Source organism: Numenius arquata, chromosome 4 (genome assembly GCF_964106895.1).
Source record: "Numenius arquata chromosome 4, bNumArq3.hap1.1, whole genome shotgun sequence".
Taxonomy (NCBI): domain Eukaryota; kingdom Metazoa; phylum Chordata; class Aves; order Charadriiformes; family Scolopacidae; genus Numenius; species Numenius arquata.
This window is the reverse complement of record NC_133579.1, coordinates 35216763-35232356: the sequence shown is the minus strand read 5'-3', so window position 1 is coordinate 35232356 and position 15594 is coordinate 35216763. Positions and strand designations below refer to the sequence as shown.

Sequence of the window (15594 nt, the reverse complement as noted above, 5' to 3'; positions counted from 1 at the left end):
AAGAATTGCAAAACTGATGTTAAATGTAATCTCAAGTCATTAAACTTATTGAAATTTGTTTTCCAAAGAAAAAGATTTAAATAGAGAAAAATTTCTTCAAAATTTTCCCAGTAAATTTCTAATTAAAATTTATAATTAGAATTAGAAGTAGAATTTTTGAAATTCCTAATTCTAATTTCTAATTAGAAATTTACTGTAGAAAACTGCTTTTATCTCTGGAGCTATAAAAACTGGAATGAGAATTTTTATGTTGATCGTAGTTATGAGAAAGATGTTTTTTCTGACTCAAAGAAGTAAGGCAAAATAGGCTGAATTCCTTTCAGATTTCCTAGGCAATTTGCTTAACCTTCATATGATGAGCCCTCCTCATCTACAGAAATGAGGTAACAGCTCCCTTTCCGATAGTGCCATGAGCATTAATCCATTGTTCCAGTACAAAGTAAGTAAATCCACAGATTAGGGGTTGAGGAAATTGTAACAGTTCCATGAAATAAAATTTTGTCTTCCACCTCAGATTATGGAAAAAAAAAATTTAAAGTAACATTCCTAAATTTTTGATCCTTATCAGAATTTTTTTTTCAGATGGGAACTGACACAGCATACTATCTTGCTGCAGTTATGTATTCATAATCATCAACTGTAAATGTTTTTATAAAGATAAATAACATTATTAAAAAATTTGATAAAAACAAATCTAAATTCAAATATAAAATAATTTTCTCCTCGGGGTCTGCATGAGAGAGCATCAAGTATGCACACTGGATGCAATGAATGTTGTGGTTGCTCAGAATCTTGTCCTTATCTTCTCCTGAGGTCGGAAGCTTTATGCTTCTCATTTCTTTTGCAGGAGTCACAGAGTGGCCAGGTGTAAGGATAGTTATTTAGTTGAAAGCCTCCTTTTATTAACAAAATCCTGCATTCCTACACTGGAAAACAGCCCTTCCTATATGAAATAGTACTAAGCTCATCTATTAAAAACTGACTTTCTGTTCCATGATCAAATTGTCCCGTGACTCTGAATCAAAGAAAAATACATGAAGAAGTCTTTAAATCAATTACTGTCCTGGATCATTAGACTATTATGGAAACATCCAAACTTCTCAAGTAATCTTGAAGAGAAATGAAATTGGCCACTGCACTGCAAGAACCCAGTAACAGTTTTGTACTCTGTTGGCTACTATATAACATACAACATGATTCATAACGTATCTGAACCCAAGCTCAGATATGAACAAAGACAAACAAACTTTTATTCTATGTTGCCTACCAAATTTTTAAGTGGAAGACATTCCAAGTGAGCTACCCCTTAGTACTGCATTTGCTATTTTGCATTCATGGAAGGTATGACTACACAAAGTAAAAAATCTATGAAACTAAAGGGATCCATTTCCTGGCAAATCTCTTTTTCATATCAGAGTTGTTTTTCTCTAAAAATACCCTCAGATTATTAAGTAATTGAAAAGTAGACAGCCTCTGATCCTTCTCTTTCTCTTTTCATCAGTAATTGAGAGCCTGGCTACATTACGCTGCATATGAAAACTGTTTAAAACCTTTTGTGGAACACCTTTCCATACAAATATGCAGTTTAGCACAGAGGAGGACCTGTTACAACGTGCAAGTAAATTTAATTTCTTACAGAATTTATAGTATAAACTGACTATAATTATCCAGGGGAGGGGAGGGGCGCAGTTTAAAAAGAAGTAATGATGATCTTCTAATTTAGCAAAGTCTGGATTTCCAGATAAGGAATCACATTTGGGCTCCATATGACTGTTAAACATGCCAAATTTAAAATGCCAGAGATGTCTAATTCATGCTGCAGACTAGCGATAGTATACAGTCATTATGCCAGTTAGATGGAAGCCATTTAAAGGGAAGATAAAACAGAGAGTAGGATGGTATATGAAGACCATTTTAACAGTGTGACAGAAGAGTATGATCCTGTATTTTCCTCTATTATGGGAACTGCACAGTTTATTTTAAACCAAGTAAACAGAAGCTGCAACTATTTACCTTATGTTTCATATCCATCTTTGGAAAAGACTGAGGCCTAATGTTCTGATTTTCAAACTGATGAAGTTTCTTAGAAAGCTTCCTGAGATTGTCCACCCATTAGGTGTGTTACACGGCAGCACCACAACCCTGTACATAAGGATCATCTGCTGAACGGGCTGTGGGACCTGCAGAGGTGACCACATAGAGGAAGTACCCTAGGAAGGTCAAGGACTTTTGGACACTGTGCGGTGGCACAGTCTGTTCTTCACAGATGGTTGCTGGATGAAATGGCTCATGGAACATAGACCCTTCCTCCTTTTAAACCTATGTGGAGCTATAGAGAAGGAATGGCAATAAAGACACAAAATAACTCAATGATACTTTAATAATCATACAAATATCTCCCCACTGCACGGGGTCTTTTCCAAACGGATTTTGGCTAGTATAATAGTCACTAAGAAATTGTAGTTATAGGTGAAAAAAGTAGATAAGAGCTGTCTTTATGTGGATCAAATAACATCATGCCCAGAAGGCACAGCTGCCTCAGGGTGGTTTGCCCTATCTTCCCACACCTTAGCCTAAGACAAGGAAAGCTGTCTATTACGCTGCATACATTTGTTTACTCAAGTGAAGCCAGATCCTTAAAGAACAAAAACTGCACTTGCGCTTGAAACACTGCCTTTCTGCTTCCCTAACATGGGCCACTCCGGAAAGCAGCTTAAACCGATGTCCTGGTTTCAGGTAAAAGGGAAACAATTTTCTGTCCAGTAACTCTACTTTTCAGCTAAGCCTCTTCTAACAAACTGAACTCTCTGAAATTAACGGCATATTTTTCAAACAATGTCAGCTTCTAGCAGAGATAAGGCATGATGTTTATAATTAATGCCAAGAAATGGTATGCAGAGAGGCTCTTGCTTGTAGTTATTGCTATAACAGCCAAGGCCAGCTGACTTTGTCATTTGCCCTGCTGGAGGGTTGGAAGCAGAAAAACATAAAGGGGACCCACCTGCAGGGAGGAGCAGACAGGACAGGTGACCCAAACCTGACCAACAGGGTATTCCATCCCACCATGCTCATTATAAAAAATGAGGGATCAAAGGGTCAGCCCTCTTTCTTCAATGGCCAGTGTCTGAGGAGGACTCTGTTCATCTGCCTTTGATCCCGATCCAAGCATTCCTTAATCCAGTTCCTGAGTTCAGCTCCCGTCTGTCACTGAGTCCAGTCTGGGACTTTTCCAGTGCTTGCCAGTGACATGATCATCATCCTGGAAGCTTGATATGGGTTCGAGCTTTACTTATTTTCTTTTTTGATATTATCTTTTTTTTATTAATATTTCATTAGTTTCATTTCTTTTCAACTCATAAGTCTCTTTCTCCCTCATCTTTCTCTTCCTGAAGGGAGAGGTTGAGAAGAGCATCTGTCATTCATTTTAGTGGCCAGTCCAGCCCAAACCACAACAACTGAGCATGTAGTTCTGTATTGCAGTCTACAGAAACGTGAAGAAAACAAGAGTGTCATTGCTGCTCAGTAGTTTTGAGGAGGTGTAGGAAAGCAGGAGTCAGTCTCTGTCAATGCCCCTGCAGGTCTCTCCTGCAAATTTCCTTCCTGGTTCTGGGTGGTTTTAAGCTTCCCTCCTCCCTCTGGCAGTACCCACCTGAGCCATCACCCACCTATTATGAGGAGGACCTGCCAGCCCACCAGCATACCGAAAGGCAACAAAACTACGGAAGTGACTAATAATAATCTGAGCGTGCACTGACAGGGGATATAAACCTTCTGTAGGTAATCTGTTTACTGGTTTGGATTGCTATCCAGACCTAGCAGATCTGAAGTAAAACAAGCATTTTACTGGAGATGATACACAGCTCTTGTATGAAGTGAACAGATTAAACTGTTTATGTTCAACTGCTGAAAACACTCCAGAAATTGATGTCAGTGTCAGAAACCTTATTAGGTTTCAGAAGAGGTAGGACAGCTTTGGCCTAATCACAAGAAAGGAGGTCTTCAGGCTTTTGAGAGTGACATCTGAAGGGCATTTAGATTGTTTTCTATAAAAGGAAAGGGCAAATTTCCAGTACATATATAATCACTGGTAGCATTTATGTTGTCATCCTCTCTAAAGCGGTAACAAAGTGCACAAATGGTGGATGATTAGAGAGGTCAGTGAAGTGCCCCATTCAGCTGTAATTGTAGCGTTTTTAAAAATTCTTTTGACATCAGAAAATATCATATGTTTTTTTAACCCAGTTTTTTGCTATGATTAGTTAATTCATGCAAAATCAGTGAAGAAACAGAATGGCAAATTAAAAGCAGTGAAAAAAGAACGTTATTTTGCAGTAGTGATAAGTAAGCGGCAAAATCAGTTCACTGTAAAATCACCACTACCTGCCAATGCTTAACTCCACATGCAAAAGTTTGTTGAAAATACTACCACTTTGCAGATCTGGAAAGTGCTTTGAAAGAAGTGATGCCCCATGTACACTTTTGTTGATGCTGCAATCAGTATTGCCTCTTTTCCTGCTCCCCCTGGAACACAAAAGAATATCTTATCTCGCATAGAAAATCTGGATACACTGTTTTATTTAATTAACATATTTTTTAAACTGTCATTGCTTTATAAAATCTGGCAATCTTCCTGCTAAGGAAATGATGTGACTTCTTTCTCTCTAATAGGATTTGAAAAAAAGTTATATTTTCCATTTCGTCATTTTTCTGCCTGGGTCTCTCACTTTTGAGTAATGAATGGACACATGCTTTCCAATTTTGAAGCAAATTTGCATTAGTGAATAAACAGATAATCTGCCACTGACCAAATAAAAAGATAAATATGAAATAAAAAGATAATTTCTCACTGACCAAATAGGAGTCTGCATTTCAGTAATATTCTTCATAATAAGGAATAACTGCAATTGTTCATAGTTGCCTAAAAGTGGTGGAATGCTTCAGTCTAACTGTGAGTGGAGATTTCAATTCAGAGGCAAATAAAACAAACCGTATAACATAGTCCATCGCACCAAGTGGAAGTCTACATTATTTACAAACCTTCGTGTTTCGCAAAAGTACAAAACTGAAATCGAGGGAATACATGGCAGAAAGGATGTAGAGCTGGGGAAATGAAGAGACAGTCCTGCGCTGACTCCCCAGTGTGAAGAAAAATAATTTTAAAAAAAGACATTCTGATGACCGTAAGGTTAAATTATACCTCAGTTCCATAATTCCAGACCACGAAGGATGCAACTGTTGGCATACTGTAACTAAGATGGAAAAAACCAAATCTTTATAGCAGGTTTTAATATAGTTTAGAATTTCAGAAAAATGTAGTACAGTCCTGTTCACACATCAGTTACACATTCAGAGCTATATTTGAATGATTTGTTATGTGAACTTTACTTCATACTAGGTAAAAATTATGTTGAACCTAGTAGGTTAACATGAAAGGGTATTTTCCTTTCAGTGCACCTATATTTTAGCATTGGGTTTTTGTCATTGATGAGGGAGAATGAGGTAGTTTAACTGATCCCCAGACAAACATCTGTAGCATCTTAAATGTTGTGATGCCACTTAATGTTTGCAGTCATTTTAATTCTTCAGCTAATGGTTGTGAGTTTGTCTTCAGCAACTGTTAAGGTGGTGTCATAAGCCCTCTGGGAGAGTTAATATTGCCTTCTTGGTTTTTATCTTATTTTATTTTAGAACACCTTTTTTAAAGATCTTTATTCTTCTGCTCAGGGTTTCTATAGGAGTCCAGGATAAGAAAAGGTTTTAAGTGTTAATGTCTTGCCTACTGAATGATTTGCAAAGAAAGTTGCAAATCCTTTGACTGTGCAGTGCATAGCACAAGGTTGTTTGGGTGGTTTTTTTGTTCCCCTGTGTCTACCTCCTTGTTTGTTACGTTATCTTTTCATGGTGTATGAGGTCAGGGGCAATGCAAAAAGACTGATGGAAGCAACTGAGCTGTGGATTAATGCTGTGACCACTGAAATCCATCAAAAAATTCATACCAGCATCAGAGGCAGCAAGAATAAGCTTTAGGAAATTATTCAGATCTCTCTAAAGTCCTTCCATATACAATACTATGTTTCAGTTGGTGAAAATGTGATTTTTTCCTTATCTCATATAATAATCGTTATACTTCTGCATGAGACATTTTACATGTGTTATTCATCAGAAAGAGAAACTGTGAAGCCCACTGGGACAGCCAGGTACAGAAAGCTATGTCTGGGTTGATCTTAGTTTAGCTGAAGTTCAGGTCCAGTGTTTCCAAATAGAAAGGGAAAATAGCTTTCAGTATTTCATTGTATTCTGTAAAGTAAAACAGACTGTAGGTATGCACAGCTCAGAACAGCCAACAGGAGGATTCTGCGGTACCAAACTAAAACAGGATCTCTTAGAATCACATGCTAGAGGTACTTTGTGTTCTTATGCAGTATACACCATTAAAAAGCAGTTGGACCATACCCTGATATATATAGTAACTGTAGACAGTGTAGTACCTAGTACCTGTTTGCTCTTCGTGTCCACTTTTTTTTTTTCCTGTTATTGAAAAAAAAAAAAGGCGAGGGAGAAAGGCAGTTGTTCTTTCAGGTTTCTTTGAGTCTTATTTATAACTTCTCCCTCATATAAATCGTCCTGGTAGTCTGCAGGTCCTCTTGATTCTGCACTTTTATACAATCTCCTTTTCAAAATAAATGAAAAGCTACAAAGTCTCCAGCAGTATTAAATTTTGCATAGACGTTCACTTGCTCTAAAGGAGGGTTTTTTCCCAGATTTTTGATGATTTATGCACTCCTCTAAGCTACTGATGTAGTTTCCATAGTAAAAGGTCTCTGATTTAGCTCATGATTATCACTGAAAAAACACCTGAAACACAGCAATGTTTCATACATTGTTTATCAGCCATTTGCCAGTGACACAAGAACCGCAGGTGAAAGGAGTGATGGCTTTAAGCACATTTATTTTCAAGCCTGTGTGTTCAAGCTGTTTGCCTTGTAGAAAAATTAGATGTCCTAAAGCTGATAAATGTGACTAACACTGCTAAAGACAGAGCAACTTCTGACATTTTCTTCCTGCTTTGCAGTAGAGGTGACCTCACCTGGTGGTAATGATCATGAAGTTGTTTCCTCAGATCCTTGCTTTTCACTGTGTTCCTTTGCAGGTTCATGGGTCTGCCGTTGTCACAAGTTACTTTAAAGTTGTCCACTCTGTAGTCTACATGTCCTCAGACTACTGAGAATAGATTTAAGTACCTCTGAGGTGTGAATACAAATGAAATCTGAATGCAAATATTTCACCTTTTATTTTTGCAGCCGGACCCTGCGGGCAGAGATATCTCCATCCGACCGATCTTGGAGCACTGCGAAAACACTCACATGACAATTTGGCTTGGGATTGTCTACGCTTATAAAGGACTCCTGATGGTAAGCATAACTTGTTCTGCAGAACACTGCCTTCAGGCAGCTATTTACTGATAGGCATGAACTGAATTATATTTGCTTTCCTGATGGCTGGGAGTGAGTTAAAACTTCCTCGAATACATCTTTTATAATTGGACCTGTTCTAAAGTTCATTAGGTGGTAGTATGGGGATATATGCATGTGTAAAATAAGTAAGACATTAATAGCACTTAAGCTGAATACTATAGGTATGCTGCAAACCAAGAAATTCAACACTGAAAAGATGGGTCTATGAATGAGACAACTTTGTAAATAAAGAACCCGATCATCTGAATTCATTTAGGTTCTCCAAAAAGGTGGGACTAGGTTATTCTAGATGTTTGCCTCTGAGTTGCAAATTTCCTTCAGGAACAGTCGCAGGAGACGCAAGATGAATTTGGAGGCTGAATCAAAATAACCCTTTTGTCACTGAGGTCCATCTCCACAAGAAAATTTAGTTACTAAAATTGACCTCAAGAGCCAGGAATTCTGAACCTTGATAGTTTAAAAAAAAAAAAAAAAGAAACAAAACAAAAATGCCTGTAAAAGTGACTATTAGTGATTAAAAGCTCCTAAGCCTCAAGGTTTTAAAAACATCTGATTTTGACAGCTTGACCAGCTGAACACCTACCTTGAGCTGAGCCCCATCTGGATGCTAAACCTAGATAAACATTAGTTTACACTGCCTGAAGGGCTCAATCTGTTCTGTGTGTATGTAGCATGCCTGTTTGGACACCCGTGAGAGACTGGGTCAGCTGCTTCCACTCGACGTGGCTGGTGCTGCTGCCCTGGGGGAAGCCAGGGAGAGGGAGCTGCTGGTGCCTGGAGTGCTCCTCTTCCCTCTCCGTGGCGAATGATCGCTCTGCTGGGCTGCAGAATCTTGCTGCTTTTCATGCTGCTGTTTTTTCAGGCTGAAAGGTCTTTAAATACACAATAGAAAGTTCAACAGGAAGGGATGAGAGGGGTGGGGCTTTTTTAATGCTAAACAGTCAGTATCTTTGTGGTCATACTGGTCTGCCGGGGAGTGCCAAGCGGTGAAGGCAGTACCACCAAGTCTCTCCAGTTCTCAGCTAAGAGCACTAATCCTGGAGCTACCAACCAAAAGGAAACCTTCCCACCTTCCCATCTAAAAAAGAGGAAAAAAAACCAAAATAAAAACAAAAACCAAGCAACTTCAGGTATAGACACCTATTTTTAGGAGAATGTCCAAGCAGGCTGTGAAACTAAGAGCTAGGATGTACTTCATCCCCCAAAAAGGATCAGAAATTAAGAGAAATTCCACATCTTAGCATTTCTTTCTGGGCATGTCTGAGTGGCTCTGGATTCACAGTGACCTCAGCATGTAGCACAGCATTGAGGGATTTTTGTTTTGAAGGCAAGGCCACCAAAAGCTAGGAGCTGTGACACTGAAGCACTGGAGCCACAGTAAAATATAACTGTCCATTGGCATAAAACATCATGCTTTATGCAAAAACACAGCACACCACCCCAAATTGTGCCAGTACATTGTATCTGGAGCTTCTTTGCACACCAATGAACTAGTCCAGCTCAAAAGAGGCTCCTTCAGTCTGTCAAACCCCCTGTACTATAGCAGGGCCCATCTGCAAGTCCCCATGTGGAGCTGGGACCTTCTGAAATTCCTAATTATATCTCTTTGTTTGATTTGTCCTAATCTGCATAGTGCCAGTTTCTGATTTTTGTCTCTTTTAAAAGCCAAATCTTCCAAAAAGACACAGCTAAACTGGAAAACATAGCTTTAGTACCCAATTACTCTCAAGGTATTTAACTTTATTGCAGTATTTACATTTTGTGTGGTGATGGTTTGTATCTGTTAGATCATTTATTTCTTTTCAGGGATGAAGTTCTTAACTTTTTGTATCCCTTTTCTAGTATATTACTTTATTACTGGTTTGACATATCTGTCAATAAATTCCTGCTCTTCACTTGGGAGGGTATTTTTCACTTTGCATATTTGATTTTATAAGATTTTTCTTAGATTATTTGTTATAAATAGTTATAGGAATCAATGTTTTCCATACCTTTGTTACTTTCCAATCTCCTTGTATAGAAATTCTGAACAGTTCATTTTGTGTTCTCCCAGGTAGAATTTGCCAGTGTTCCTTATACAAGCGCTTAATACATTTTTCTCTGTAGTTCTGTTTGAAAAGTAAACCAGTAAATACGTTTGGTTCACTTAGAGTGGTGTAAATGAAAAAAATAAATTAAAATTCCTTTAAAAATACTGAAGGATTTAAACAAGGGGTGGGGTTTTCAATTAAAAATCTGTAATTTGTCAGTAAAGAGGGAATATAACATTATATATTTTAAAAATACTTTCTCAGGTAATTTTCTCTGAAGCTTCTTTCAAGTTTGAGTCATGCTGGACAGTAATCAAACTGCATTGGTTCTCGCTAGTCCTTTGCCCTAGACTGGTTTGTTGGCATGTACGTTGGACTGTTTTCTACAAGATATGTGACTCAGTTTGTTTAAGTTTGCAAATGCTGTTTGGCATTACTCACTATACTTATTTCAGGCACACAGTGTTTCATAACCACCAGTGAAATATACACTTTTTATTACTCCCGTGCCCTTTGTATCACACAAATCGCTGCATATGAAAAAGGAAGATTCTTTTCTGAATCACTTAAATAGTTGCTGTGGTAAGTTATAAGAGGACAACAGGATTGATGCATTTTAGCTCATCACCAAAGGTGTTTCTGTACACCACACATACTTTGCCTTCAAAATAAACCAACGGAACCTCTCGTGTTACTGTATCATTTTATAAAGGTTTATCTAATATGAAATTCTGCAGTTTGTAATAATAAAATACTTATCTGTAATTTAACATACTTTATACTAAAGAGCTAGTACTGCTAATTACAGTATAATGCAATATTTAAGGTTAAATGGCTTAATGATTTACTCAGCCCAAAATTATTTACGGTGACCTCTTGTTGTCTCAAATGAGCATACAAAAAATTGGGTTAACCTGAAAAAGTACTTTTCTTTTTTGGCTTGAAGATATGAAGCAATACTGTCCATTCTGATGACTTAAATTCACTGATGCAGTGAATAGATCACTCAGGGTAGGGCAGAGCACAGAAGGGCAGGAAAGCGCAGGGAAGGCAAAGCAAGGCAAGATAAGGCAAGATATTACTCACCAGGATGCACTAGTTCCTTCCATATTAAAGTAAGCAAAAAGTCAGATTTGCAATTCTTCTATTGCCTTTGAAGGGATGTGAGGAAATGCTTACTAACTGCATGAAAGCTTCTCAGTTAATTGATTCAGATTCCTCAGGACTGATGATCAGGGAGTAACAGGAAGACAACCATCCTAAATCTTGCCTTTGTCATTGTATTAGTCTTTTTAGTGACCCTGGCCAAGTCCCACCCATAAGGGACTCAGTTGGGGTTTTTTCCCGTCCTGGGTTCAGCTCCTAAAAGGCTACATACAAATTCACGGTCTATCTGTGTGTGCATGGTGAGCATCAGTTGCAGTATGTCTAGCTTTTGATTTCTGATGATGTAGACATGGTTGAAAAGTACCTTTATTTCATATATTCCAAAGGATAATAGAAATCACACCATCTTAATCTTGCCAAAGGAGCATTATTAGTGAGTGCATTAACATTTTTCTGAGGGATATGAATTATTTTTCTGATCTCAGCCAGAACAATACCAGATTAAGGATGGATTGGACTCCTCTAGGGTGCCTTACTTATTAACCACACACACTAGACTTGTCTACAGTTTGATTCCTCTCTTCCTGATAAGGTATTTAATTGACATTAGACTCAAGGTGTACATATATTGGAAGTTTCATTGTGTTGCTGAGGTATTGTTGCAGTTACATATTATTCAGCTACTGAGAAACAGGCTCTCAAGTCTAAGGTATATTTTCAGTTTGGCTGCTGCTCTGTGTATCAAAACCTACTTTTACCCTGTAAGTGTTAATTGAGGGAGTTTTAAGCTGTAACTAATATTACTGACCACTTCTGATACACAGGTTTTAATATGTAGTCCTTAGCTAACCTCAATAAGGATGAAAACACCAATATTTCACAGTGGAGATAGGAAAACCTGATGCATACACATCACAGGACTTGGTAAAGGTTTCTAAGAACAAGAAATTTAATTCCTTCTAATGATTCATATTCCAGCCTTCTGTTTTGGTCACTATAGTTGACTTACTGCACAACACAACTCTGTAATTGATTTATGAAGGTAAATAAAGTATTCATTCAACTAAAATATATCTGTGGATAGTGTTCAGTCTTAATTTCAAGTCTGAAATCTCTGTTTCTTGAGGCTCTCTAATCACGAAGTTGAATTTGTCTAGCTCTGACTTCCAAACCTTGTACCTTGCTGGGTCTTGCATATATGTTATCCCTCTTTCTCTAAAATGACTTGATACCTTCATTTCTAGGCAAACTACCCTGAGTTTGGCCAAATTTCTGTGACTTTTCTAAAAATCTTACTGCTTTATGAAAATGACATCTATTAATTGTTTACAATTCTCCACCTTTGCTTCCTCCGCATAATTTTCAGCCATGATGTTGTAGCCTCCTTCAAGTCAATGTACAAATGTGAGACAGCACTAGGTTAGGAATTTTTGGAAACCTATCCTATTTTCAGTAGCTTCTCATAAATAGTTATGTTGAGATCTATCACCTAGATTTTAATCAGTTTAAATTTGTTGTATTGATTTTGTAGCATACTATTTTTAAATAACAATACCATGCAGTATTAAGACATACACTATGGAGAAATTCAAGTAAGCTGCATAAATGTGATTATCTTTATTCAGCCTTGCAATCTCATTGAAAAAAATAATAGCATGTTGAATTATATCACTATCTTTTTTTTTTGTCATCTGTTGCATGAGTTCATGTATCAACCATTTCATTAATTTGCTTAGGATAGAAATTACCATAATAGCTCTGTAATCACTGAAGATGTCCCACTTTCTCTTTTCCCATATGGCCTCTTTATATCTTAAGTGGAGCTTTGCCAGAATTCCAATAAATATCAACAATTAAGTCCAGCAGTCCAGACAACTTCTAAATCAATTCCTAAAACTCCTGCATGCAAGTTACCGGATCTCTCTGATTACAACAGCTTTTCTTGACAGGGTTTTCAAGACCTCTCTTACTGCTGGAATAAGCTGTATTTCACTGTTTCGGCAAGACGTGAATGCATTGTTCCATCTTTATATAAATATAGGACAAAAATATTCATTAAACATATCATTACTATTGTATTGAATTTGTCATCTTCCAAGGAAAGAATCATTATTAGGATTCCTTTTTCTCTGTATACGTTTTTAGAAATCCTTATGAATTCTGTCAATGCTGTTAGCCGTTCATTTTCTACTATATATTTAACTTCCCTTTCCACTGTCTGTATTTTAGAACTTTAATTCATAATCATTATTATGAATTTCCTCTTTTTATCCTTTGTTACATTCTGTCTTGCCTTCATGCAATTTTATTGCTGTTTGCTTTAAATACCACAACAACTGAAACAATTTTTAAGGTAAGGAAAGCTTCCGTAAATGTATGAAGTTTAGGGCAGATTGTTTACAGCACATACCCAAGCATCTTTCAGTTGCGATTTGTAAACATTCCTGATGCTTCCCCTGTTCCTTTCTTGAATAGCTTCCTTCACTTTGATGGCTAATCCATAAACGTTACTTTTCCAATGTTTTCATGCACTTGGAAGTAGATTTGTAAAAAGGGTTTAAGTACCATGGTTTAGAGTTTGGGATGCAGTCAGTGCCCAGGGGCGCAGTCTTCAGTCAGCACTTGGGCCTCTTGCCTTGGTGGACAGGAGAGGAGAGTGGCTTGGCCAGGGTAGATGGACCTCTTCTATGGACCATGGCAGAGGCTGGCTGTGTGACAGGCACCAGTCAGCAAATACCCAGCTAGAGTCCCGGAAGCCGTTAGCATGCACAGAAGGAGAAACTTGGGCTCTAACAGCATTCAGGCACATACAGAAGATACTGAGAGATGGCCTGACTGTCCTTGCTAGATGCTGGATGTAGCTTCTTACTACCACTTTGGGTGATTTTCAACACATGTACTTGCATTCTTTCCTAATTCCCTTCATGATCAATAAGAGTACTCAGAAGAAGGGATTGCCATCTTTTCAATTACTTTGCAAAATTCCAACTCATATTTATGGTGGGTTTACACCAGCCCATCTGTCCCACCTTACAATCATTAGAGAGGAAGATAGTTAAGATTTGTGGTGGGGGGAGGTAGTTTATAGTGGTACCAGATATTTGTTATATCTTTAATAAAACATTGACAGTGTTTTAGCATCCAAAACATAAGTTACCATATGGTTTTGTAGGATAAATTTCTCCCTACTATGACCATAAGGAAACTTCAAATATATTCTTGAAATACTGCAGATATTGCAGTATTCCCTTACATGCCTTTTGGCATCAATTTTTATATAGAAAAAATAGATTTAAATTGTAGCACACACTTGTTTTTATAAAAGATGTTTGATCATTTTACAGTGCTCTGATTGGCTGTGGTAATCTTAGATAGCCAGAGCTATCTTATGCTATTCCAAATGATTATTCGCTAACACAACTAAGCAGAAGTTATGTGGAAGAGAGTCAAATATAGTCAATATAGAAAGAAGGGAAAAGATTTTATTAACCTGTTGATTTGGGGGGCTTGAAGTGGAAAATTTTATCTGGATGCGTGTTACTGTCCATAGCTTTGTGCAGCTGCTTTTCCATCTTGCTCTGGGCAGGACCATACTAAGCGCCCTGCAGCGTAAAGGACTTTGCCAAGACCTTTACGAAGAAAATCCTTCTGCTGAATAGCTGAATATCATATCCTGCAATTAGAAAAATATTTAGCTATTATCCTAATGCTCAATAGAAATATTAAGCTTCCCTTTAGTACTGTCTATCCAGAGCAGCTGCGTGAAAATGAACTAAATACCCAGCTGACTCATACCTGATCAGGGCAGTGAGAGATTGTTTAACATCAGATTTTACTGACTGTGAAGGTAGGAGACCTACAAGGGTATATTATGTCTTTCAGTTTGCTAACTTTACTTGGTGTGCTAGTGATTAAAAAAAAATAAAGCACTTTTCTATACATCTTCCTGAAAACTGCTCAGCATGTTTTACTGCCCGATTCTCCAGTGAAAACCTGAAAATCAAAATGCTTATTTTTTTTTTTAGTTTTGAAAATTCTCATTGAAAAGAATCTGCAGCCATTTCACTGAAATAAAAATGTGCCTATGTCAGTGATGATCTGGGTTTAACCAATGAATGGGAGTAGGGAAACACACGCAACACCAGCTTCACTGTTACTTCAGACTTGAGAGGTGTTTACAGGCCAGAGCCTGGAACTGCCTTCGTTTTACTGTGGGGCAGGAGGGGAAATCTCCCAGTAATCCAGATGGAAAAAGAAACAAAACTACTCAAAACCAAAACATTAAAAAAATCCCCAGATGCAAGATCTTGGAAGTAAAGGTTTGGTTTTGTTCTCACATGCAGCACAGCAGGGCTGTGATCCACAAACAAGCTCAGTAAGTGCTACTACAATGGAGTAATGAGCTGCAAAGCTGCAGCCTGGTCCAATACATAATCTTTCCAAAAGCATACCCTCTGGTTATCGGCAAGCATGACTTCTGACAAAATTAGAGGCTTCTCCTCTGGTATTTCTCTGCTGTTGTCTGATATCATTAGTATAATTCTGTTTCTTTATATTTCTTTCCTAATACGGCTCATAACCCATGTTCAAAGTATAAGCAGACATGACTTTGAAATGAAACAAATGGTTTAAGGGCAGTACAGGGCAAGAGGGAATATAGGAGGATAAATAATTTCCTGACTGTCATCTGCCAGTCTATGCAATCCAATAGCAAATTAGACACTTGATTTTATTCATATATGTTGCAGATCAGTAAGCAATCGTTACTGTGTTTAGCAGTAATTCTGGTGAACAGGATTTAAAATGAATTAGCTAATAGAGTTTTGAAAAACAGGGTAAAGTGTTTTCCAATACTTCATCTACAAATGCTTTTATTATATTCCCAGCTATCACAATTTAGTCAGTACAAGATTTTTAAAAATTAAAATTTGCCTATTAAATTCAAACACAAATATTGTATTCTCCATAGTCCTGTTATCCCT

The 15594-nt window shown here is 37.5% G+C and overlaps 1 protein-coding gene across 1 annotated transcript in view; it reads left to right on the top strand.

Annotated features, from left to right (window-relative positions):
- Window positions 1–15594, top strand: part of GABBR2 (gamma-aminobutyric acid type B receptor subunit 2) — a 486116-nt gene that overhangs the window by 439144 nt on the left and 31378 nt on the right. Inside the window, exon 15 of the mRNA XM_074146426.1 lies at window positions 7302–7412. Within this exon, the coding sequence (XP_074002527.1) occupies window positions 7302–7412 (111 nt within the window). The remainder of the gene's footprint in view (window positions 1–7301; window positions 7413–15594) is intronic.